The sequence below is a fragment of the Solea senegalensis genome, linkage group LG7, assembly GCF_019176455.1.
Source record: "Solea senegalensis isolate Sse05_10M linkage group LG7, IFAPA_SoseM_1, whole genome shotgun sequence".
Lineage (NCBI taxonomy): Eukaryota > Metazoa > Chordata > Actinopteri > Pleuronectiformes > Soleidae > Solea > Solea senegalensis.
The window spans coordinates 26,658,067-26,683,409 of NC_058027.1; the positions used below are offsets into that span (position 1 = coordinate 26,658,067).

General features: G+C 41.0%; 1 protein-coding gene across 2 annotated transcripts in view; it reads left to right on the top strand.

Moving 5' to 3' along the window:
* The first annotated feature begins 4,770 nt into the window (after positions 1-4,770).
* Positions 4,771-25,343, top strand: part of arnt2 (aryl-hydrocarbon receptor nuclear translocator 2) — a 64,368-nt gene continuing 43,795 nt past the window's right edge. Inside the window, exons 1-6 of one of the 2 annotated variants that reach the window (XM_044030136.1) lie at positions 4,771-5,151; positions 14,339-14,450; positions 16,823-16,870; positions 17,747-17,797; positions 18,994-19,207; positions 19,383-19,596. In XM_044030136.1, coding sequence (XP_043886071.1) covers positions 5,121-5,151; positions 14,339-14,450; positions 16,823-16,870; positions 17,747-17,797; positions 18,994-19,207; positions 19,383-19,596 — 670 coding nt within the window. In that variant the 5' untranslated portion in view covers positions 4,771-5,120. The remainder of the gene's footprint in view (positions 5,152-14,338; positions 14,451-16,822; positions 16,871-17,746; positions 17,798-18,993; positions 19,208-19,382; positions 19,597-25,343) is intronic. The other variant, XM_044030138.1, reaches the window with a different exon arrangement.

The following is a 25,343-nucleotide window of genomic DNA, read 5'->3' on the forward strand; positions in this document are numbered from 1 at the left end:
ACGTATATAAACTCTGGAGGAACTTGCGTTGAAGTACAAGTTTGAACTGCAATGACAGACTTTCAAATGTGATTGGAGGTCAACATGAGCAAAAAAGTCTCTTAGAGACATAGTCTAAATCCAACAAAAAGTCTGCCATTTTTAATCTTGCAGACCTTTTTTGGCAATTTTACATCTTGGATAAAATGCCCTGCTACTGTAGTCATGGCAACACAAGTCAGAGGCAGAGGAGGGGGAGATTACAACTGTCTCATCTGTCCAGTTTCTTGAGTTAGTGGCAGTGCACAGTTGTGTTGGCGACCATCCAGTGTACACCAATGTCCCGCTACCTACACAGCATCCCCCTCTGAGCAGGGAAAAAATAAACTGCTGCCACCTGGTGCCAAAGGAAATGTCCCAGTTTGAACAAAGAAGTGGCACAAGAGCCATGCGGAGAAGTGCTGCGCTACTTAGACAGGACTGTCTGACCCAGGCCGACTACCACTGTCAACAAACATCAGCAGGGTCAGAGGGGTCCAAGTTCATGCACAGGTACTTCTTCAACTCTATATGTAAAAAAAAATGCAGGGAAGTGACATTTAGCATATAAAACGGGTACAAATCAAAAAACATGAGAGCAGAAAACATAAAAACAAGGAGCTGCACTTAAAATTTACAAATAAAAATCAACACATGAGCTGATACGGCATATTAAACAGTTGTTTATTTGTTTACATATTGCACGTTTAACTTATCCTGACCTGCCACTGCCCAGCTCAAGCTGCACTTCAGATCAGATTGTTTATTACAATTTTGTCTTTCGGCTTCTACCTGCTTTTCAAGTGATCCGAATATTTGATTTGGCAGAAACCGCCTCGACACATCTCTGTGTTCATCTCAGACCCAGAAATTCCCTGATTCTCATGCACAATGTCGGCTCAGACTGTGAGTTAATCTCCCGCAGCTCGGTCATCGTGGGGAGTCGCCTGGATGTTTTTTGGGAAGGCGCATTGTCCTCTCTCTCTGTCTTAAACTTCGACTTCTTTAACTTGTTGTACTTGAGCTGAACGTCAAGCTCACGCTGAAGAGCCAGCTGTGATTTCCTGACTCTGCCCAGTTCTTCATGGAGAACTTGCTTCTCTTCTCTCTCCTCCTGGATCACAAGGGTCATCATCTTGATCTTTTTGGAAAGCTCAAGGTTGACTGAGACCAGGAGGCTGTAGAGATTTTGCAAATTCTCATTCTGTCTCCAGAGTAATGTGTTGTCTTCTTCAGCTTTCTGCTTCACCACCGTGATCTCCTTCACTATCTTCTGATGGAGGGCGTCCCACTCAGCCCTCGCCTTTTGCAGCATCAGCTCGTGGCACGACACATTGTCGGCGTGAGTCTTGATTGCCTTGTCGAGCTGACTTTGAAGATGTTCAGCCTGCTGCTTCGTGGCCTCGTACCTTATGGTTTCCTCCTGGTATGAAGCTCTGACTGTGTCCAGTTCCTCCTGGACGATCCACTTGTCCTTACTCACCACCTGGTTCTCCTTCGTCATCTCCTCGAGCTTTGTGTGGAACTCGGGGTCAAATGTGATCTGAATGTTGTGCTGATTTATCAGCTTCGCACACTGCTTCAAATAAAAGGAAGACTTCTCATCGGCGGTTTTCTCAATGGTTGCCACCTCCTTTGCTATTATTTGACAGTGGGTTTCCCACATCGCCCTCCTGTTCTGCGCCATCACGCGGTGGCTTGACGCAAAGTTTGCGTAATCCTTGGCTACCTTGTCGAGATTACTCTGAAGCTGGTCAGCCAGCTGCTTCCATTTGAGGATTTCAGCTTTATAACACTGGGTGTCCTCTTGGTTTGAAGCTCTGACTCGGTCCAGTTCCTCCAGTAAAGTCAGTCTTTCCTCCCGCTCCTCTTTCATCTCATCGGCCATCTTCTTCAGCTTGGTGGAGAGGTCGAGGTTGACCGAGACCAGAACGTTGTACTGATTTTGCATGTTCTCACACTGTCCCAAAAGTGAGATATTCTCCTCGTCTGCCTTTTTCTTAACCACTTTAATCTCCCTCATCATCTTGTGATGGAGTGTGTCTTGCTCAGCCTTCAGGTTCTTCTGCCACAGCTCGTGGGTTTCTGCCTCAAACCTTTGGATGTCCTCCTGGTAGGAAGCTCTGACTTTGTCCAGTTCTTCGAGAATGATCTGTCTTTTCTTCCCATGTTGCGTCTCTTCTATCCTCTGATAGAGGGCATCCCAGTCAGCCGTCCATCTCTTAACTCTCTTTTTTGGGGGCATGATGTGTGTATATATATATATATATATATTTTTATCACCTCTAAAATGAGGCGTTTAGTAGTATAATTTTTAAAGCTTAGTCACTGAGCAGATACGCCATTTGATATGTAGACTCTTGCAAGCAATTAAACATTTGAATGTACTCACCATGGGTATTTATGGTGGTTAGCATGTTTCATGTTGCTGTACAGCCGCCTCCTTTGAAGTCTTTGATTAAAGGTTCCCAGTCACCCATGTAATCAACAGTTATCGTCTCTTCAGATAAGCAAGCGTATTGATTATTCTTAAAACGCCTTTAATGTTTGCAAGTTGATTTGTTTTCTTCTGTGGCCAGTGCCCCCTAAAGTCTTATCCACACGTGAAACAGAACTTTGAAATTACACACTTTTTTTTCTCTTCCTTTTTCGTTCATAGAAACTTCCGTAAACACAGCAATGTCTCTTTATGCAACAGTTCCCCAAGCAAACTTTGAACAGAGCTGGCATGTTCACGCCACAAATAAAATGGTTCGCAACCTGAAAAGTTCGGTTAAACTGGTGGAGGAAATGAAAAACGTACAGACCAAAATATTTGGTGAGGGGCATTTAGGGGATGATCTTTTTCATATGTCGCACAGCTAAAATGACAGTGAAAAATTTACAGTTCCAGCATCTATATGTGTCACAAACACATATATTGTGAAAGACCAACATAATACTGAAGAATTCTTGTTTTAAGTTGAGTATTTAGAGTATTTTAAAACTCCAGTGTATAAAATTTGGGTGAAAATTGTTTCATTTGTCAGAAATTTAATTGAAGATAAAACAACTGTAAGTGATTTTTACAGGAGTGCAATCACCTGTCAGAGGCCGCAACTTTGGACCATCATGTTTTTACAATAGCCTCACAATGGACGAGCTCAGCATCGTTTGAGCTTTGATGCTAATTTGCTAACACATTTAGAAAGCTGTTGCAAAATTCTACACTAAACTGCTAACTTTGAACCTGCGATGACGAAGAAACCAGGTAAAGTTAGTGATTCAAACTGCCGATACTGACTGAGAACATTCACATTGACTTTTAGCTGTTGTTTTAGTAGTTAGCCCCGAGGGATTCAACGTGAAAAAGGGCATTAACTGACAGCGTAACAGAAATAGTTCAGCTGGTTTATTGAAATCCGGAGAAAGTAACCTTGCACAAAATCATTTAACTTCACTGACACCTTCCGTGGACTCTTCTTTGTGTTTTCAGTCAAACCCCAACCTGTTTGCAGTCGTCCCTCTTTACAAGCACAACGTCGCTGTTGAGTCATGTGGAGCTCATAAATAAAGTTACGCACTACTGTTTTACAGTAAGTCTCGAAACAACATCCCAGTAAATGAATAATAATAAATATAGTATCGCGCAACGCAATCACCGAACAATTCTGAACGTCTACACTCCCATCAGAGCCCATCAAGAACCCTAAAACAGACACTTCAGCACGGCACGTCATCCACTAACAAACTGGTAACTTGTCGTGCAGAGACGGAGAGAGAGAACCAGCCAGGGAGGAGGATTGGAAAGATTCTTACCTGCTTGTCTCACATCCTGCTCGGCTGCTGAACGTAGCACAGCTCCCGCTCTGCACTGAGGAACATCTGCGAGGCAGAGGGTGAGGGAAGGAGATGCAGTAGGGTGGCAAGATAGTGGAAAGCCTGGACAGAGGGAAGGTGGATGGGAGGAAGGGGGCAGATGGATAAAGAGCAGGGGGGGAAAGAGCCACTGCTGGCTGCTGCATCCCCTCTCTGCATACTGAGCCCTGAAAAGTGAGCAGAGCAGAAGTGATGCACACATCCTCAATGCTCCGGCTCCACTCTCACTCTGTGTGTGTGTGCGTTTCCCAAGTACTACTCAGATTGTGGGAACATAAATCAGTTCACACAGCCACGTTATGGGGATTTGCTCTTGTCTCGCGAGTTGTCTTCCAACTGGTTGGAGGTTGTGGGTTCAATTCCTGCTTCTGCCGTGTCCTTGAGCAAAGACACTTAACCTCATGTTGCAGCGTGTGAATGGGTGAAAACTGTGGTGTAAAGCAGTTCATCAAGACAAGAAAAGCTCTATATAAATACAATGTAGGAAATACACAATTTATGTGGTAAAAGTACACAGTTTATTCAGAAAATGTAGTAAATGTACCCACATGTATTTAGAAACTGTAGTAAGTACCCAACTTATGTAGGAAATGATGTAAAAGTACACCATTTATTAAGCAAATGTAGTAAAAAAAAATACACCATTTATTTAGGAAATGTAGTAAAAGTACACAATTGTTAACAATTTATTTAGGAAATTTAGTAAAAGTACACAATTTATGTAGGAAATGTAGTTAAAGTACACCATTTATAGAGTGAAATAAATTTTTAACTTTTTTAGGCTATTGGATTCATTCATTTTGGGGGTTTAGTTTAGTTTCATCATGTCGGGGTCCCCCCCAGGATTCCTTGGCCTCCCTTGAAACGCCTCTGCCTGGCATTGCATTCATCACACCAGTCACTGACTGTGTAACATTAATTTATTCAAGCAGCCTTAAAATCTCGCGGTGCTACCTCTCAGACATCTTGCATTTTATTAAGTCTGGTTCTGGGCGCAAAAGCGACACAAACATACATGTTAACACGTTCCACGTAAACTTCAGCTGCGCCTCTGACTGAATCCTTCCTCTCCGTTTTCGTGTCCCCGGTGTTAGCGGATGTGAGGCGGTTGCTCGGACCGAGCCTCGCGTGCCAGTCCCGCCGACTTCAGTCGCTCTCGAACGGGGGCTGTGCGAGAGCTTTGTGCGTCATCTCCATCGCTGCCGCTGCCGTTTCTCCGACTTCTTTTTCTCCGCTGAGGCAACATGGCAACTCCCGCCGCCGTCAACCCCTCCGGTGAGTCAGCGTGTGTTCAGGACTGTGGTTGAAGATGGAGTATATTGTTTTATTTTAAAAAATAGCTGCACGGAAGAGGCAGAGGGTGTTTTATTTGTTTTTTTTTGTTGTGTTCGGAGCGGGGGGCTGAAGCGGCGGCAGGCCGCCGGAGCCTGGCTCGCGCATCCATCCCCCTTCCCCCCACCGAGCTGCCGTTGACAACAGCGCTTTTCTTCGTAGCTCTGCGGCCGAATTCACGTCAAAAAACACTCGTTTGTTATGTTTATAAAAACATATGCAGTGAATTCACCACCGCTGCTGTCGCGTATTTACTCCTAGCAAAGCTAAGCTAGCGCTTCCCTCACTCTTTTCATACAAAAGGTTTATTTTTTTTTGCATATCGTTGCTTTAGCCACATGTGTCCTTCATTAATGTTGTCCGGAACGTTTGCTGTCATGTTTACAGCGTCACCTTTACACGAGCATCTAATATATCTAGTATTCGCCTGTTGATTCATTGTTTTACACAAAACGCTAGAAATGATTCGTCCCCGCTGTGTGGTGTGTACCGCTTACATGGGCACGTGCCAAACCCTGTGTAAAATAATCCAACGATTTCCTTTACCACATTTTCCTGGCTTAACGTGTGTGCTACAGTTGATAACATTGGCATTTCATCATTTGTTAAACGTCATATTATGAATCGGCATGGAGCTGGTATGAGAAAAACAATGGGTATCTGAAATAATTGCTGAATAAAAGTTGACTGTTGTTGACTTAGCTCTTAGAAAGGAGGCGAGGACCTGTGTGAATTGGCCATGAAAGTTTGTAATAAAGTGATAAACGTGACATTTGGTGCATCACACATTACTGCCGATTTACAGGAATTCATTGTTAGTGTGCAACAAATCACACATGCAAGCTCTGTGTGCTGTGTGGTTGTCGTGGTCAACAAAGAAAATATAATTTGTGAAATGTTTTAAAGTAGTCTCGCGTGGTGATTTTGCTTGAGCATGAATCCCAGTTCAGTTACAACTGAGGCACCTGTGGATATTTACATGTTATGTCTTCTATTGTTATATCGTGAAACTATTTAATTATATGAACAAAACAAACAGAATAACTGTCTTCTTTTCACCGTTTTGATGCTTAAGAACATGTTAATTTAAAACCTTTTTTTCCCTCAGTGAGCTCATTTAAACTTTATTGATATAAACTAGTTGTAGAACATTCTGTTCAAGTTATCCTTTACATTCCCTATTCACAAACGCTAGCAATGTTTTACCCCTGCTTTGTATGTGGGGCTTGAATAAACAGAGCCACATATGCCAAACCCTGTTCAAAATATCCACCATTTTCTTATGGCACATTCTCTTGGCTTGACATGCGTGCTGTGGATGACAGAACATATATTTAGCAATTCCTTTCATGTCGTGTTATAAATCGGCATGTCGCTACGATGTGAAATTACAGCTAACGTTTGCCGTTAGGTCCTTTACCTTCTGAAGGAGGAGGAGGAGGATGTCGTATATGTAATGAAAGTGTGTATTTGATTGAAATACACAACTCTTTTTGTGTCACAGTCACAGTTTGCCAATTTAAATCACATGGTGAAGCTCTGTGCGCGCGTTGTGGTTCTGTTGGCGTAAACAAAGAACGTGTAAATTGAGTCTGGCCGGCGATTTAGCCTGAGCTTTAATCTCAGTTTGGTATAAACAGATGATACCCGAGGGGATTTGCATTTTATGACTCTTGCCTCATTAGTAGACAGTGAACCATAAAATCTGTTACCACCTTGCTCTCGCATTCTGAAACACGTTTAGCCAAATGATGTTCTTCTATGAGTTATGCCAAAATACAATACCTTGAATTCTCAACTTTGCTTTAGAGCGCAGTTAATACATTTGACTGTTACATCTGTAAACGCAGAGAGACATGAAGCCAATCAAAATGAGGCGTTGTTTTAAAATATGACCAATTATATCAAACACGGGTGATATGAAATAAATGCAAGTTTAGGTAGAGGTGATTGTGGTGAAAAAAGGCCCAGATTGGCACTAATCCAATCCTTACATTTGGGGATTGAACAGGGGCAAAAATGGAGGCGCATAATCTCGCTCTCCAAACAGTTGTTCTGTCAAGTTATGCCGCAGAACTCTTTAGGTCCGTCATGTTGAAAAGTGATTTCGGAAATCTGAATCACATTTTAACACACTCCAGATTGTGGGCTTTAATCATATTTTTGATATAAAAAAATCGTGTTTTATTGGATTTTGCTTTTGTTTTGCTGTCCAGCCTTTCAAAAACTTATCTGGATAAAATCTGTGTATGCAAAATTTGATTGTGCTCACAATACCAGCCACATTATTGAATTCCGATTGAAGTGGGATTATTATAGAGCAGATTTAAAGGTCCGCGTTCACAACTATTCGTGTCTTTTGAAACATCACGCAACACAGTGTTATCCAAACCTTGAGCTCAGGATGTTCTCAAATGTCTTGTTTTGTCCAACAACTGAATGTATTCGTTTTTAGGAATAAGTAGCAAAGAAACCAGAAAATGTAACATATTAACATGTATAAAGCTGAAAAATCAAGAGACCTTGTTTCAGTTGATGAGTTATGTCAGTATTTAACAGTAGAACAATAGCGGGACTTTCTTTCTTGAACCCAAATGGAGTAAAACTCAAATTAATATAAGTGTTAACACCTGTGTTTGATGTTGAAAATGGCTGCCTTAAGAAACATCTGTTATGTCAAGTTTATTCAAGACATTCTTGAGCATTACGTTACACATATTGTATGAGTTTAACTCTCAAATTTCCCTGTGGGAACAAAAAAGTTTATTTTATTTGATTTGATTTAAAAATCACATTGGTTTGTTTCACATTAGTGGAAAAATCTGAACATAGTTAGCGCCTGAGCACTGACCTGTATCCGCTCTGATTATAATTTTCCATCATCTTTTTCCTTTTACTTACTCTTTGAGGGTCTCATCGTGCATTAAAACTCATCAAACTTGGCAAACACATTAGGACGTGTGACAATTGCAATCTGACCAAGTTTTAGGGAGATGCAATGTATTTCACAGGAGTTGTGGTTAAAAACAACAACGGCATTTTCACATTTTGTGTTCCCACCAGCCAAGACCGACAGACTTCGCCCTCACCTACCTTTAATCTGTATGTAGGTTGCCGTGGCAACAATGGTAGTGGTTCTTTTTTATCTTTTTCTGCAAAGCCAAGTCACTGCGCCACTTACTGCACCAGGAAGTGCACCTTTACTCTACCCTGACAAAGTAGAGTAAAGTAACAAATTATCGGTGACCTCTCTCTCTAGCGCCACACAGTGGTCATTGCGGTCGCGCCACACCCTGACATGAATGGAGCCCTTTTTAGATATTTATTTACCAAAAAATTCAGTGAATAATGCAGTCGACTATTTAATATGGTGGGAGTGAACTGCCATGCAATAAATGAAATGAATCACATTTGAATTAATTAGATGTACCAAATATACTGCACATGTCGCTCCCAATTAGCATACACTTACTATGCATCTTCAGCAAATATTCAGTATTATTGTGGTTATCTTAAAAAAACAACAAAAGGATGAGTCCAAATTAGGAATGTTTTGGTTTGTATGCACCATATAAGAAATAAATCATTAAACCTGATAGATTCTGCTGTGTGGACGTTTGAGAACATCATCAAGTACTCGATTCACTGATTTAGAATAATACGGATGATAAAATGAGCTGATTTTAAAAATAATTAGGGCTGCAACTAATGATTATTTTCCATACTTGATTCATCTGCAGATTATTTTCTAGATTAATCGAGCAACAGCTTGGCTCATAAATGTCAGAAAATGTTGAAAAATTATACAGTTTTAAAGATTTCCTTCACGGAGCAAAGAAACCAGGAAATATTCACATTTAAGTAAAAGCTGCAGCAGTTATTGATCAATCGATTTCCCAAATCTTTTTAGCTTTTTAAATGTGAACATTTCCTATTTTTTTTTTTGCATAACAAACAAAGAAATCATTAAAACTGAATCATTTTGGTTTGAGGACAAAACAAGACGTTCAAGAACATCATCGTTTCCAGGTTTTGAGATTTTTTTTTCATTATTTTCTGACGGACCAAGCAAGTACTCGCTTAGTCAACTATGGCAATAATTGTGAGTTGCAGCTCTATAATCGAGTCACAGCTTGTCCCATAAAATGTTGACCAGTGTTTCTTAAATGTCTTGTTTTTTGTCCACAAACCAAAATAATTCAGTTTTAATGACTTCTTTGTTATACGGAGCAAAGAAACCAGAAAATATTCACATTTTAAGAAGCTGAAGAACCCGGGGCAAACTTGTTTTACGTCATTGTTTTAAAGATGTTTTATTGGCAATTAATTTAAAGACAAATAGTTAATTGCAGCCCTAATTCTTGTGCAGAGGAGAGGAGCTGTGAGCGCCTGAGACCTCCGTATGAAAACAGGTCAACCATACTCTACCTCGCGCTCTGTGCCACTTCATTGGCAATGTAAATGAAAAGGGAATATAAATAAAGAATTGGGCCGGTTATTAGCACCTCGGCTGCATACAGAGTGTGGAGGTGAGGTGTTGTTTGAATGAACAATGAACCGAAGAGGAAAATAACCCTGTCAGATAACAGAAGGACACGAAATCCTGCCTTCTCTCTCTCTCTCTCTGAGAGTCTGTCTGTCTTGTTTAAAGATCAGACTGAGTGTCAGTGTCATCACAGATGAGAGCCTTGTTTGTATCTGATGGAAGCGGCACCAAACACCCTCCAGGCCCAAGGACAACCCTATTGTTTTAATTATTATCCTCTTGCATGTCGTACTTGTAGATGTAATGACCCACTCAGATGTTTGGCGGAGGTGTGTAGCCAGAGCTACGTGCAGAATTAAGTCTCGCTGCTGCTGCTGCTGCAACCAGAGGAGGATAAAGTTAGCTCGCTGATCTGCGGTCGGCCGTTGTCGGTCAGGTGCGTCGACCTCGGTGGACGCGGGAATGCCGCTGTGTCACTGCAGGATTATCTCCAGCTGGCTGTGATCCAGATCCACTTGGCGTAAGACCATGTGGAACATGAGCAGCGATATGATCTAATGAGGGCCACGTGCTTGGAGAGAGGACAGAGATGATTTTGGGTTCATGAATAACAGGAAGGAGATCATTCTCCTGTCTGGTGGTTAACTCTGTGGATTAGATACTTCCTGGTGAAAAGCAGTGTTTTCTTTCCCTTAATGAGTCAATCGACAGAAAATGAATATGTAAATACATTGAGTATCGATGAATTATTCAATTTGTTAAATTTTTAGGCTTTAATTTGTTTCCAAAACTGTTTTAATGGATGTAACATGGAAAGTGGGAAAAAAAAGGATAGGATGAGATTAGGGCTGCAAGGATTAATCGATTCACTCAACTATTCGTCAACTAATGCTTTTTTTTAATAATTAAAAATGAATATTTTCTGGGTTCTTGGCTCCGTATAACAGAGAAGTCATTAAAACTGAATCATTTTGGTTTGCGGGACATTTGGGAAACATCATCAGTTTGAGGATGGAGAAACCGTTTCACTGACGTTTTATGGACCAAATGACTGATAAAACAATCGTCAGATTTATCTACTATGAAAATAACCATCATTTGCAGCCATAGATGTGGTATGATTTTAATTAAAGGTTTGTGTTGACACTTCAAGAAGCAAAAAAATATCGATTTAATCATTCAAAAGTATTGTATTATTAGTGAAAATACACTTCTTCTGTCAAAATAGTTGTAAATATCTAACGTTTATAATCTGACAAACGTATTGTCTGTTTTCAATTTTTATCTTACAAATAAAATATAAAATACAGTTTCTGAGTGCAAAAATGCGTCATTTGTAATAATTGGCCCGATTAGTATAAAATAAGGGTTAGGGTTATCCAATGCTGATTATTAAGTATTGGGTCAATATCTAGTTCTTACACAGTGGACCTTTAATGGGCTAATATATGGTGCATCTCCTTTTTTTGTTAGTCATTAGGAAGTAGTTAAAATGCATTGTTTTTATATTTATTTCCTTTTGGATTATTAACAGTCCTTTTTTCATAATAAATGTCCCGAGGCTGTTTGATAGATTAGAGAGAGAGGGAAACCTCGTCTGAGGCAGAGCAGTGATTGAGAAGGAGAGAGCGAGAGTAACGTTCCCTCTGGTCTCCCAACAGGCTGATTAATGCGTTTGACCTCGGGGTGTTTTAGCGTTTGGCTCTCTGAATAATGTATATGTGACTTAGTTAAAACTAGACTTCTGATCGACTGTGTGTCTTTAAAAAAAAAAATCCGGTTTCAGAGCGAAAACCATGGTCTCTCTGCTCCAAGCTCAGTTAAACCAAAGAGGTCAACTGAAATTTTTTTTTTTTTTATTGGTTTCCTGTTGGGAAAACGCTGCCCTTTCAGTGAGATAAACATTATTATTCAGACCTCATTCAGATCTGGTAGCAGTGATCTGATCACGTGCAGATCAGATGTGTCCTCAGATCTGATCACAGAACCACATTCAGAAGGATAGATGTATGTTTTTGTTTTGTTTACACATTTTACAATGTACCACATTAAGGCCATATTGTCAAATTTAAACAATTTATTAAGAATATGAATGTAACAATAAGCAGTGAATTGCAAACTAAAAAAAATTGCAAACAAAAAAAAAAAAGAAGAGATGTCATCGAGAGTCATGTAGCTCAGTCTAGCGATCACTAAATCTGACCTCTGACCTCCAATAACGCCTTTGTAGTGAGTTGTGACCTGCTTGGCGTTCTGTTGAGTGGTTGCAATACGTTAATAAAAATGTTTAAATCCAGGGTTTTTCCAAATGAGGACAGTCCTGTGGTGTAGTTCACACACCGTTTTGCAAAAATATTAGTTCGAGTCAGTGTGTCGCCCAAATCAGCAGTTGCCGTGGTTACTGTTAGTTGGGAGCAGCTTCAGGCTAGCGGGAGCGGCTAACGCGTAGTAGTCGTGCTACATTGGCTACATCCCCGACAAGGTCGAGATATTGACCTTGTTTCGATCGATATTCGATTTACAATCGTGACACCCCTATCTCTTATATATTTCACCTTTTTAAAATCTTATTTCATGTTAAAGCAGCTTGATTAGAGCTTTAATTCTCTCCCTGACACAAACACGTTGACATTAGACACATCCGTTCTGTTGGATTAAAAATATCGGTTGGCCAGTTGGGATGTTTTCTATGAAATCAGGGCAGTCGATAATAAAGTTGAATCTCATCTAATAATTAATGCCGATTTATTTATTTCCCGTATTTTTTAGCCGAATTTCGTATGTTTCAAATACATTTATTGGGAAACCAATCACGTAACAGAGAGATTTAACAGTCGATAATCATGTTTCCTTAGCAGATTTTCTTGATTAAATATAACTTATAACATTTTATGTCTCCAGCAGTGCCATTATATATGTATAGTCTAAATATTTAATACAGTAAATGGGGTCAACAAAAACAACCTAAAAAATATTACTTTTGCATGAATATGTTGTTTCTGAGAACAAAATTACATGATTCATTATAATTAGTTGTTTTAATAAATTACAATCGGCCAATGTATTACTTGACGATGGCAAATGTCGTCCTGATGAATCCGTCTTCCTCTGTCACAAACATTATGTTCTCCAGAACAGACATGATGATGTCAGTGTGTATTTGAATAAAGCCAGATATGATCTCCGGTGACGCATTTCAACACCAGATGCAAACAGTCGTACTTAGTTCTCTCGAGGACAGATGTGAATAGCACCGTCATCTGAACGCAGCTTCAGATATTTCAAACTTAAACAGGCCGTAGATTTTATTAGTTGAGCTTTTTCTTTATGTATAATATTGTTTTTTTTCCCTTGCGTCCCCGTCGGCAGCCATGTTTTTTTAGTTTTCAGAGTCTGTCAGATGACGTTTGTCAGTTTATGTTAGTGTAGAGCCATGTGTTACTCATACCCACTTCATGAATGAATGAATGATGGAAGTCTGCTTCCTGAAAGGCGTGTTCTTCTGGAAGCTAAAGATGAAGCGGCAAAAGCATACGTTATCAAATATTAACTTTGTTACTTGGTGCACTGGGGCGCACTGGAGGGTTTGTTTGGCCTATCCATTGCATCTGGCTGAATGAATGAGTGAGTGAACTGAGTGGAGAGATGGAGTGGAAAACAACATGGCAAATAGAATGGATTTGTGGACGGGAGGGGGGGGAATATGTGAGCGGTAGATGGAGGCTGAAATTGGCACGCGGCGTAATACCTCCAAGACATTTTGACATACAGCACACTGGCTTTACGTTGAATGGAGTTGCAGGCACATACGTTACCTCTGGCATTGCGAAATAAAAGCGTCTGTGTGAGAGAATTAGAGTTTTTTTCTAAGGTGTAAGTGTTTTTGGCTGCTTTGCAGCTTGTGTGGATCAGACTTTTAGCTGAGATTCTTTTAGAGGGTGTCGATTTTTGTTTGTTAACACCTTCACATTGCGTGGCGAAGAACATTTTGAAATTCATAACTCTCTGAAACACTATTTCCTGCATTTCGAGGTGCAAATTTTGTGGAATACGGCCACGTTTTTGTCTTTGTTATAACATCTGACCTTTTACACCTTTGAACATTCACACAAGAAAACAATTCTTACATGATTACTCTTCTGGAAGAAGCTGGAGATTACTCTCTGTCGTCTTCCTAATTTTCCACAAAAGTAACTTCGTATCTTGAAGCAAAAAGTTAAGAAAGTCCATATTTTTGTATAGCTTTCATATTATAATGGACATTATCAACTGTAAATATGTCAATAGTGGGAATCAAGCACACTGTTTATGTTTTTGTTTTTCCCCCGGTTAGCCTGTTAGCTAAAAGCTTGCCTTAAACACGAAAGTTGAGTTCACTAAACAAGGAATTCAACCCAATAATCTGGTTTGTAAGTCGCAACCAGTTAGTCCCTAATCAGTACTTGCTCAGCACTCTCTTAAGCTGCAAATCCACAGAGAAAATCTGTCTTTTTGGAGTGACTTAGCAGAGCCTGGAATTGAACCCGCAAGATATGATACAACACCTGCTGTGAAGTCATTTGCATGGCTGCTCTGGTTAATCTGAATTGAGGATGACACTGCATGTGCTAATCCTCTGGTTTCCTCTTCCTCCCGTCGCCGCAGAGATGGGCAGCGAGTTGCCAGGAACAGTCGGGATGCCCGGAGCAGTCGGTGCCGGCCAGGTGAGGATGGGAGCAGCCGTGTCGGGCCGCGGGGGCAAGCGGAGATCGGCAGGGTGAGTATTTTTACCCCCGACCTGCTGTGGAAAAACCACCCAACAGAAAAATTCTACGACTTAAAACGTGAAAGTAAAGGATTTCAGTCTGTGGTCAAGAGGACATTACATACAATACACGTCATTTTAACTTTAGCTCCACAACACACAACCAAGAACTCGCAACTTAAATGCTTTAAACCACTTAAACATATATATTTTTTACATTTACGCTGTAGATCATGTGTTGAGGCAAAGCCACACAGTGTTTGCTTCTTTTTTTATCTCATGGCTGCTGTTGAGGGTTCTCTGAAAGCGTCACGTTCTCCTGTAAATGAGTTTGTGTGAGTTTTGTTCGACACTTGTGTTCAGTTAACAGTTCAGAGTTATTCATTTACAGCATGGCTGCGTTCAGTCACTCAGTAATCACACACACACTGTTTAATGGACTAAGAGATTTGGGTTTGCAGGTCTGATACTAACTACACAGAGAACACTGCACTGTACAACACGACACAACAACTACGCTTTTCTCCCGTAATTATTGTAAAATTGTTTTGGTTCATTTTCATGTTCTTAACCCAAGGAATGTAAATGTAATTCATAAGCACAGTTACAAAGACTAACTATGGCTTCATTATTAGTCCAAATTAATAGTTTAAAAATAATTGTTGATGCCAGTGCTGTTTTTTTTGTAGATTCAGGACAGCTGATGTCCTACAATTGATGCAGATGTTTTGTTTTTTGGCACATATATTATTTCACATACACATATACTTCTTTTTTTTCATGTAGTTAATATTAAATTTATACATTATTTTGATTGATAATGCTATATAATAAAATGTAGATTGAAGACACTCGCCATTAGTGTTGTTTAGATATTTTTATATATATATGTGATTTATTTTTAAATAATAGTTGTTATCTTTTAAACATTTTTTTTCATCACATGGAGGAAAAAAAGAAAATAAACAAACAAACAAATAAATAAATAAAAATCAGACTGGGATGGAAGCTAATTTCCACCAGAAAAAAAGAGGTCAAATAAATAAAAAGTCGAAATTATTAGACAAAAAGTCATAATTATGAGGTAAAAAAAATATTAGATGAAAACCTTTAAATTGCGTGAGATAAAAAATGCTTTTTTGTTGTATAATTTTCATAGTCGGAGCATAGCAAATGGACATTTTAAAATAAGGAGACCCTGTGTCAATGGAAGCTTCAGGTTCTGCACTCATGTGGAAGTAAGGGATAAAGGAATGATGTTTGAAAGGATGGATGCTGCTCGTGTGCGTGTGTGTGTGTATAAAGGGAAAATTGTGCTGTACATGAGTTCAGTATCTCGTACATGTAATCCTCCGGGGCCAAAGCAGTGCATTGAATCCACGCGCAGGCATTAGGCCTACATAAACATGAATAAATAATATACAGACCTAGATGTGGGCAACTAACATGGCAAATAAACATGGTACAGGGAGGCAACAGGGACCTGCTGGGTCTGTGTGTGTGTGTGTGTGTGTGTGTGTGTGTGTGTGTGTGTGTGTGTGTGTGTGTGTGTGTGTGTGTGTGTGTGTGTGTGTGTGTGTGTGTGTGTGTGTGTGTGTGTGTGTGTGAAAGCCGATGATGCATACACGACACGACGCTTGATCTCCCACTCGATTTCTATTTTAAGTGAAATCCTTTGCCGAGGTTAACATTTTGTGTGTTTGAAGTTAAAGGAGTAGCTCAGGTTTTTTGACGTATTGTTGGTACAGACACAGAACCAGCAAAACACAAGGATATCGCACAGTATCTTCAGCATATGTTCACTGCATTATCCCATCATTAAACAGACTTTTCCATCAGGAAAGTGCAGTTTGTGTTGTTTTGTAAGCCACTCCCTCCCTGCACCAAAGTCCATAGAGAAAATCATCGTTTTTAGTTCACAGGGACACGGGAGCTGCTGGTCTACTGCTGCCTCATTTGATAAGTTTGCCTCACCAAAGTGAATCAGACCAAAGGTTTTCAACCACCAAAGTCACAAAACAACACATATGAACAACACGCTGGTGGATGCAGCAGTGGATCGACAACGCCTGTGTGCTGTGATGTAAACACATTTTCACAATGGACTTTGGTGTGGGAGAGCGAGTGGTTCGTAAAGGGTCAACAAACGTCAGTTTCCTGGCAGAATAGGGTGTGTATTGGTGAGAAAATGACAGTCATGTTTTCACTTCCTGCTTCTTCCAGAAAGCAGTTATGCACACAGGCCTTTGCGACTCTCTCTCTCTTAAAAGATTATGAAATAAAATTGAAGACACAATTGAGGGGTTTTTAGTCATGAGGGATCACTCACCATCATGAGTGAGGGATCATAACAGAAGTAGTAACAGTGTTTCCTTGTTTCTCAGAATGGACTTTGACGACGAGGACGGAGAGGGACCGAGCAAATTTTCAAGGTGAGGATATGACGAAATGAGAATGTTTTACGATTTGGGTTCACATATCGTTCCTGTTTCGGGTATCTGAGGGTATCTGACGGTATCTGAGGGTATCTTACTGCACTCACATTCAAAAACTGGGTCAGTAGCACACTGTGTCATCACAGTGTAACATTCCAAACAGAGCGAGAGCCCTGCAGATACCCCGTGTTTGTGACACTGACGCCACCATGACTGTCCCTCCATCCCAAATACAGTTTTATTTTGAAAGGGTGACCCTGTCACTGCATCTCATCCTGTCACATTTTTAATTTGTCTCAACTTGTTTTTTTCCCCTTTCTTTCTGTCTTTCTTTCTTTCTTTCTTCATGTAGTGTAGTGTGTGTGTAAGTATGTGAGATGATGGTTTTATTTAAGAGCTGAAGACTCAGCAGTGGATTTGTGGTAGTGGCACGCACGGAGGAGGAGCTGCCCTCTGCTGGACACAAGAGGAACTGCGTGTTTAAACACCCGGACAGCAGCCTAACACAGACCATTTACTGGAGGATGAGCTTTGTTTTCACAGTGTGTCAGGGGTTATTCTTCTGCTAAATGGTTGCTCTCGATGCACTTTGTCAGACTTAATATTGTCAAAATCCAAAATTGTAGACAGGATGTTGCTCAGAAGAGGACAAAAATGATAGATATTCTGGCAATTCTGAGTATAAGAGAGTTATTGTTTTTCCATCCACCTTTTACTCATGTTTTTCTACCACCATTCACACGGAACCATCCACTATCACGCATTAATCCGTGACGACAGTTGCATGTGACGCGTGTGGACTCTGAAGCTGCTGCCTGATTGTGTGTGTGTGTGACTCAGCGCGTGACATGCTGTGTCCTCTCTCCTCCGCAGGTATGATGATGATGATCAGATTCCTGGTGGGGATAAGGAGAAATACGCCAGGTAGGCCGAGCATGTCGAGGCCACAGAGGATTTTTCCGTTCACACTGAGGCCGTACCACCTGCAAACCTCATACTTGACAGTTATTTAATCACCTTATTTTAAGCTATAATAAAGCTCATCAAAGCTGGATCAAAACATGGACGCAGTGACACGTCGCTACCCTTTCTCGTGCGATAAGATAATCGATACATCGGGCCAAATATCAACGTATCCGTTCATAAATGAAGGCACTTTACAGCGGGATAAAGGTGGAGAAAGCTGCGTGAACAGATGCTCCATCCACGTTCAATACGTAGACTTTATGACCCTGATGTGTTCTCTATGTTGTGAATAAATGGAGAAATCCTGCACTTTTAACTATTCACGTACAGATTTTGCGATGTATCGCTGTGTGATTGTCTTACACCATATCGATTATCACAGAATCGTCCTATCGTGATATTCGATGATATCATGATGTTCGATGCAACTATTAAACCGAAGAAGAAGAAAAGTCTTGAATTGTATAGCATTAGTGTAATTATTATATTTTCCGGTTTCTTTTTCTCCATGTAACAAAAATCAAAACTAAATAATTTTGGGTTATTTTTGGCCAAAAAAGATTTGGGAAACATTGATCAAATTAAGCGATTATGAATATAATTTGTTAGTTTGAGTTGCAGACTTATGTATGTTTGTTTTTTAATTCTTTATTTTGATTGTTTTGTTTAATTTAGAAATAAACTGGGTTTGTTTGAGTAGTGAAATTTGCGACGTGTGCACTGCTCTCACCAGGAACCAGGGCCCAGAGTCATGAAAAATAGATTCTTGCTTCTTAACAAAAGGCTCAATGAATAACATTTATGCCTGCGTTTTTAACAGAAAAACAGAAGCAAGGAATTCCAGTATTTATCTCTTGCATTTCTACCAATACCTTTTATCATTTCTCATCCAAACAACGTTAAAGCCGGCTCTGCACACACTGGTGCCCTCAGTAAGTCACCTGCTAAGGTTAAAGCCATTTTGGAGTCCTGAGGTTGCTCCGAGTTTCAGTGACCTCGGGAATCCCCGAGTCCCGACTACAAGTGGAAAAACTTGGCAGAAACGATAATGAAAACAAAGTTGTGTCGTGGCCGTCAGTTAAACCGAGTAGCTGGTTAGTAGTTGCTCGTCCGAACCGTCTCCATGCACGTAACTGCCATTTCCCCTGTTTCAGGGAGAACCACAGTGAGATTGAGCGACGCCGACGCAACAAAATGACCCAGTATATCACCGAGCTGTCGGACATGGTGCCCACGTGCAGCGCCCTCGCCCGCAAGCCCGACAAGCTCACCATCCTGCGCATGGCCGTGTCTCACATGAAGTCCATGCGGGGCACCGGGAACACGTCCACCGACGGGGCCTACAAGCCCTCGTTTCTCACCGAACAGGTACGACGACGGATCCTTCACACGCACGTCTGTATCTCTGTGTGTTTACGTTTGTGCTTTGGTACGTCTGGGTAGACAGGAAGCAGATTTTCTCCTCTGTAGTTGATCAACAGGCGTTTTTTTCGTCTCCTTGTCCATTTTTTGGTTTATATCTTCTGTCTCTTTATCTCGTTAGGAATTGAAGCACCTGATCCTGGAGGCGGCGGACGGCTTCCTGTTTGTGGTCGCCGCGGAGACGGGCCGGGTGATCTACGTGTCGGACTCGGTGACGCCGGTGCTGAACCATCCCCAGGCGGAGTGGTTCGGCAGCACCCTCTACGAGCAGGTCCACCCCGACGACGTGGACAAGCTGCGGGAACAGCTCAGCACTTCAGAAAACTCCATGACAGGTAGAGGAACGCTCTCACTGCTGCTTTTCACTGAAATGGTCAAAGTAACACACCTGACGATGTGTATCGTGACCGCCTGAGTAGACGGGAAGCACATTTTCAGATTTCTGCTGATGTAGATGACTGTTTTCATTTGGGTTGCCCCAAGTTTGTGTGGACAGGGTGCATTTTTGTCGTCTCCCTCTTGTCCCTTTTTTATTGATTTCCGGAGAACCCGTCTTTTTAAAGAATCAGTAACAAACTGTTGAGTTTTTGTGGACAACCTGCATGCAGTAAGTTTCATTCTGGGTGGACGGGCGAGAGTTTGAACCCACGTGTGGACTGTGACTGAACATTTTGTCGTTTTGGTCTAGGGTTGCAAATGGGGGGAAAAAATGTAGTTCCTACACGTGTACATGTGTGTTTTCTGTACAAGGGCTTGTCCCTGAAGTACTCGCAGTGCTCACTAGATGGCAACATTGTCCTGTTACTCTCTTGTGGAGGCTCCACACTTTTCACAGCGTCTCACACACACATTTTATTTTTCTTCTATTACTAATCACGTCCTGATGTTTGTTGCCCAGATGCCTTTTTTCTGTGTAAAGCGATCACTCTCCCACACCAAAGTCCATAGAGAAAATTGGCGTTTTTACCTCATGGCACACAGGAGCTGCTGAGCCTCTGCTGCCTCTGTTAGTACGTTCAAATGTGTTATGTTGTGATGTTGGTATTTCAAGTTCTGCATTAAGATTGACCTCAGTGACATAAACACACCACACGAGGCAGCAGTAGACCAGCAACTCCTCTTTACCTGTGAGCTAAAAACGTGGATTTTCTCTATGGAATTTGGTGTGTGTGTGTGTGGGGGGGGTTAGTGGTTTAAAAAGCAACACAAACGTCAGTCGTCTGTCGGAAAAACATGTCAAACAGGAAGATAAAGTGACGGCGACATGATCGCATACAACCAGACTTAAAAAAACTTTAAATGTTGTGTTTCTTCCCAGAGTCTGATCCTTGATTCCCGAATTTACTGACAGTGACATGACACTCTCTAATATGTGAATTTACCCTGTCTGTCCTTATCTGACCCCCAAGGCCTCTGTGTCAGCCACACTCATGACCACAGTGGAACAGATGGAAACACACACACACACACACACGCGCGCAGGCATGATGCACCTATACACAAGCGCGCGACGAAGGCTTTGAAGTGGCAGCAGTTCTCTGAGTTCACTTTTCACCGGAGTGGAAATGAACAGCGTGTTTTTGAGCAGCGATTCACCGTTTGAACCCCGCCGTTGTTTGCCCGTCACAGGGCGGCATGTTTTTTTCCAGCCTGAAAAAACCCCACTAAACATTAATCAGCCAGAAGTGGAACGAGTGATTGTTTCACCACGCAGCAGTTGTTCCCGTCTGTAACTGACTGATGGAATAATAAATTATTGGGTCAGTCTGTGCATTCCTGTAGCTCATCGCCCTCCACTCCAGTTCTGCTGCCATTGATGTCACTCTGTGTGTGTGTGTGTGTGTGTGTGTGTGTGTGTGTGTGTGTGTGAGTGTGAGAGAGTTGTTAATGATGAAGACGTTTTGGCTGCTCAGAGTTTTCTGTGGCCGATGCCACTCATTTCTTATTTTCCTTCTTTCTTATAATTTAATCATTGTAGCATTTAATACAAAAACATTTCTTCACTGCAGGGAAATTATTGACAGTATTTTTAATGAAAAGGTTACGAGGTATTAGTTTGTCTCCCGCACCAACGTCCATTGAGAAAATGTGCGTTTTAAGCCTGCAGTGACACAGCAGTGTTAGGTCTTCTGCTGCTTGTTTGTTTGTTTGTAAAGCACTAAATTACAGCATAATGTACAATGTGTACAAAGTGTCCAGATTTTTACTGATTGATCCTTTCAGCTCAATAATCCCTTCTGGAAGGGGCAACCAGAACAAGTACGGCGGGAACAACGCTAAAACGGCAATTGTGAAGAACCAGGAACGTGTGATGTACAGTATATATAGTGCAATTAATGTAAAATGATTTAAAATAAATAAATAACATGGAACTTTTAACTACTCTAGCCCAGTGGTTCCCAAACGTTTCACAGTTCCGTACCCCCTAGTCCTGCACACTGAGAGAGACAAAACTTGTGTCTCTCTGTTTGTCTTTGCGTACCCCTTACATCACTTTGTGTACCGTTTGGGGTATCACTGCTCTTTAACTATGCTAGCATGTCTGTCTAACAGTAATACCTATTGTAGCTATGATAAAGACATCAAAGTTAAAAAGGTCCACAGTGGCCTTCAAAGATAACATCAAAGCTCAGTCTCAGTTCTTGTTTGTAACTTAAGACTTCAGACATAAACAGAAAAGTCAGTTCTCTTTCCGTCTCCCACTCCGTCACCGCTGTTAATTTAACTGTATGGTGGGAATTGTAGTCATTTGAACACCCTAACGTGGACCAAAACGTTGTTTGCCAACCGCCATAAGACCTCAGAAAAGAAGAAGCCCTTCTCCTCCCTCTGTCGGTTTCAACAAAAAAGGGTGTCACACGGAGACGATTCAGCTCCGTCTGAGCAACAAGAGGAGGAAAAACCTGCAGGGTCGTTTGCTTTTACGAAAGCACTCGGACAATTTAACCCTCTACTCTCGACGCCGATATAAAGAAGAACGACAGAGATTTATTGGCTGGAATTGATAGAAAAGAACTGCAAAGTACAAAACCGTCTGAGAAGCCCAAGAGTACATCATCCCTCTGATCCAGAACAACCGCTGGCGGAAACCGGACCGTGTGGGTCAGAACTAGGGGAGAGAAGGCGAAACTACAATGAGACAACCAGGGGCAATGACTCTGTGGCGCAACCAGAACAAGTACGGCGGAAACAACTCAACTGTCTTTCTGAAGATTTATTTCACACACACACACAGTTAGTGGTAGTTAGACGGCAGTTAAGTTGTAAAACATTTCTGATAGATACACATATGAAGGTTAATATATAACAAAAGAGCTTTGATGATGCACTTTAAAGGCAACAGTGCTTTATAACGATAAATAGAATGACAATTTTGCCTGCTGGAAAGTTCTAAAATGAGGGTCAAGTATAAGATAAAAAAAGAAAAAGAAACAAAGTACTTGGCCTCAGAGGAAAGAAAAGAAACTCACTACAATCCGCCTCTGTCGATAGTTTCAAGTCCTAAAATTACACATTTGAATTGGCTGACCGTAAAGTCGCTGATTCTCTGTGGAGTTTGGTGCAGGTGGTTGAACTGGGAACTTCAGTCCCGTCCTTTCTATAAAGCATTGTTAGAATTAATGAAACATGAATATTGATGGCTGCGCTGTTTGTCCAGCCGTGCGACACGAGTGTCTCACGTGCTCAGCTTCAATTTGTCCTCAGTCTTTTTTCTTTTCTTTTCCTCCTCGAGATACGAGGGATTGTCATTTCGAGGAAAAATGCTATTTGAACTTTGGTATTTTTTCATAGAATCTTCTAATATTCTAAGCTTAAGCGTTTTTTATCAGTCTGTAAATGCGACTAACGATGATTTTCATAAATCGACAAATTTAGATGACTATTAGTTTTGTGTATGTTCATTTTGACAGCTAATTTTTAGTTTTTTGTCATTTTTGAGGGGGTTAATGTGCAGAAAAACTCCTGAAATTTGGCAGGGAGGTCAGGTCTGGCAAAAATGTGATAGTGGCATAGGGCACAATCAAGTTCATAGCCCCAGGGCTCTATAGTGCCCCCAGAAGTCGGGTCATGGTCAGACAAAAGTGGTCAGATTGAGATGAAATTTGATGACATTGTTGAGCTTACGCACATAGTTGTTCCTATTTTAACCAACCTTGGTACACTCATTTTTCTGATGATTCCAAACACATTTCTACTGTACTTCCTTTAGCTCCACCCACCCAGAAGTCAAAATTGGCTAGTCTACACATTTGAACAAACTACTTTGGAATTCCACTCTTTTTTCTTTTCTTTTTTTTTTTTTTAACTCTTTATTATTTTGAACAAATATTGGACTCTCTAACGTGAGTGTGAGATGGAACGCTTGTTTGTTTCTCTGTGACACTGTGATGGACTGGAAAGTCAGATTTGCACAAAACTTGAGGCGAAAAGTTGTCGAGTTTGTGGATTTGTGACTGCATTCACTCCTAGTTATTTGACCTTTTTATAATCAATCAAATACTGGAATACTCATGTCCGTCTCCACTGGATACTGCAGCTCGCTACGTAGCGTCGCACCTCAAAATGAGCTCTCGTGTTATTAGCGTGTTTTCCTGTCCATTCGCTCTGTTGATTCCAGATAACCGCGAGTGCGTAGGTTGTAACACGAGCGCGGCGAGCGTGCAAACCAGCGTAAACAGAGCTGTTTTCACAGCCGCGTCGAATGACTGTCCAGAGACCGTGAGAGTCATCGCAGCCCGCGCGGCGGCTCTCTAAACAGTAATCAGAGTGGAGTGACGACGTCGGGACTCCCACTTCTACACTTCACAATCTGCAGTGAGGTCGTTTTGACCACTGTTGAATTTTCATTCACCAGTAAATATCAGTTCTGCCGGGAACGGTGAAGCCGGGCCTCGGGTTGTGTGCTCTCACCCCCACAGAGCCGCTGTGACAGGTGTATATTAGACCATGATGGAGCGCTGCACTTGTAGTTTATAAATAGGGAAACGCTGCCAGTGTCACAAATGTCGCCATTTACTAGAAATACTGGTAAACTGAAGGTCGTTTACTGCAAAAATGATCTAGATCTCCAAACATCCAAGTTCCCCCTCCTCACTAAAAAAACATTTATTTCATGTTTGTTTACATTCTGGTCCAAACTCATAAGTTCTGATGCTGTTGATCAATGTGTTCTGATCTCCCACTGAAGCGGTGACTCGCGGTTGCTTAGTCACTCGTGTGAAAATAAAATGACACACGTTCAGTAAAAAACACGGAGGAGGAGGAAACGCTCCCAGCTCTTCCTCCAACTATTGACATATGTGATGAGTCGATTCTAAAGTATTATTTTTTAAATTTGACTGAATAAACCCCACATTTGAAAAGGAGTAGGCAGAAGTATAAATTATTCTGAGTTCTTAATGTTCTCAGTTTCTGGGTTTAAACATACCACCATTTCCATTACCATCCTGGATTAAACTGCTGTTTTTCAATCTTCTTTTCTTAATGTGAATATTTTCTGCTTTCTTTGCTCCATACCACCAAAACAAAATCAAACAAACATTAAAACAAGACTTTTCAAGGTTCGTGAAGCACATTTCCTGACATTTTATGGACCAAATTATTCACAGTTCATTAATCGATTAGTTCTTTGATCCACAGAATGTCAGGAGAGAAATGTCAAACTGAGCTTCACCAACCTCAAAGCGATCCACATTCTCAAGTGTCTTTGTTTTGTCCACAATCTAAAAATAATTCTATTTTATGGACCAAACGATTACTGGATTAATCGTGAAAATAATCAACAGATTCATCTATGATGAAAATAATCGTTAGTTGCAGCTGCTTTCAAACCAAAATGGCGGCTTTCCTGTTGGGCTTTGTCCATTGACCATCGCTGACTTTTTGGACCACCCTGACACGTATGACACGTTTACTGACTTTCATTCATCTATGTGGGGAAAAAAATGTATGAGGATTGATCTGAATTTTATGGCATGGAAAAGCCCTCAAATGTGATTCATAATATGATAATATTTTATTTATACAGCCTTTTTCATGAACTCAAGTCACTTTACATTAAAAACACAAGAATGAAAAACAA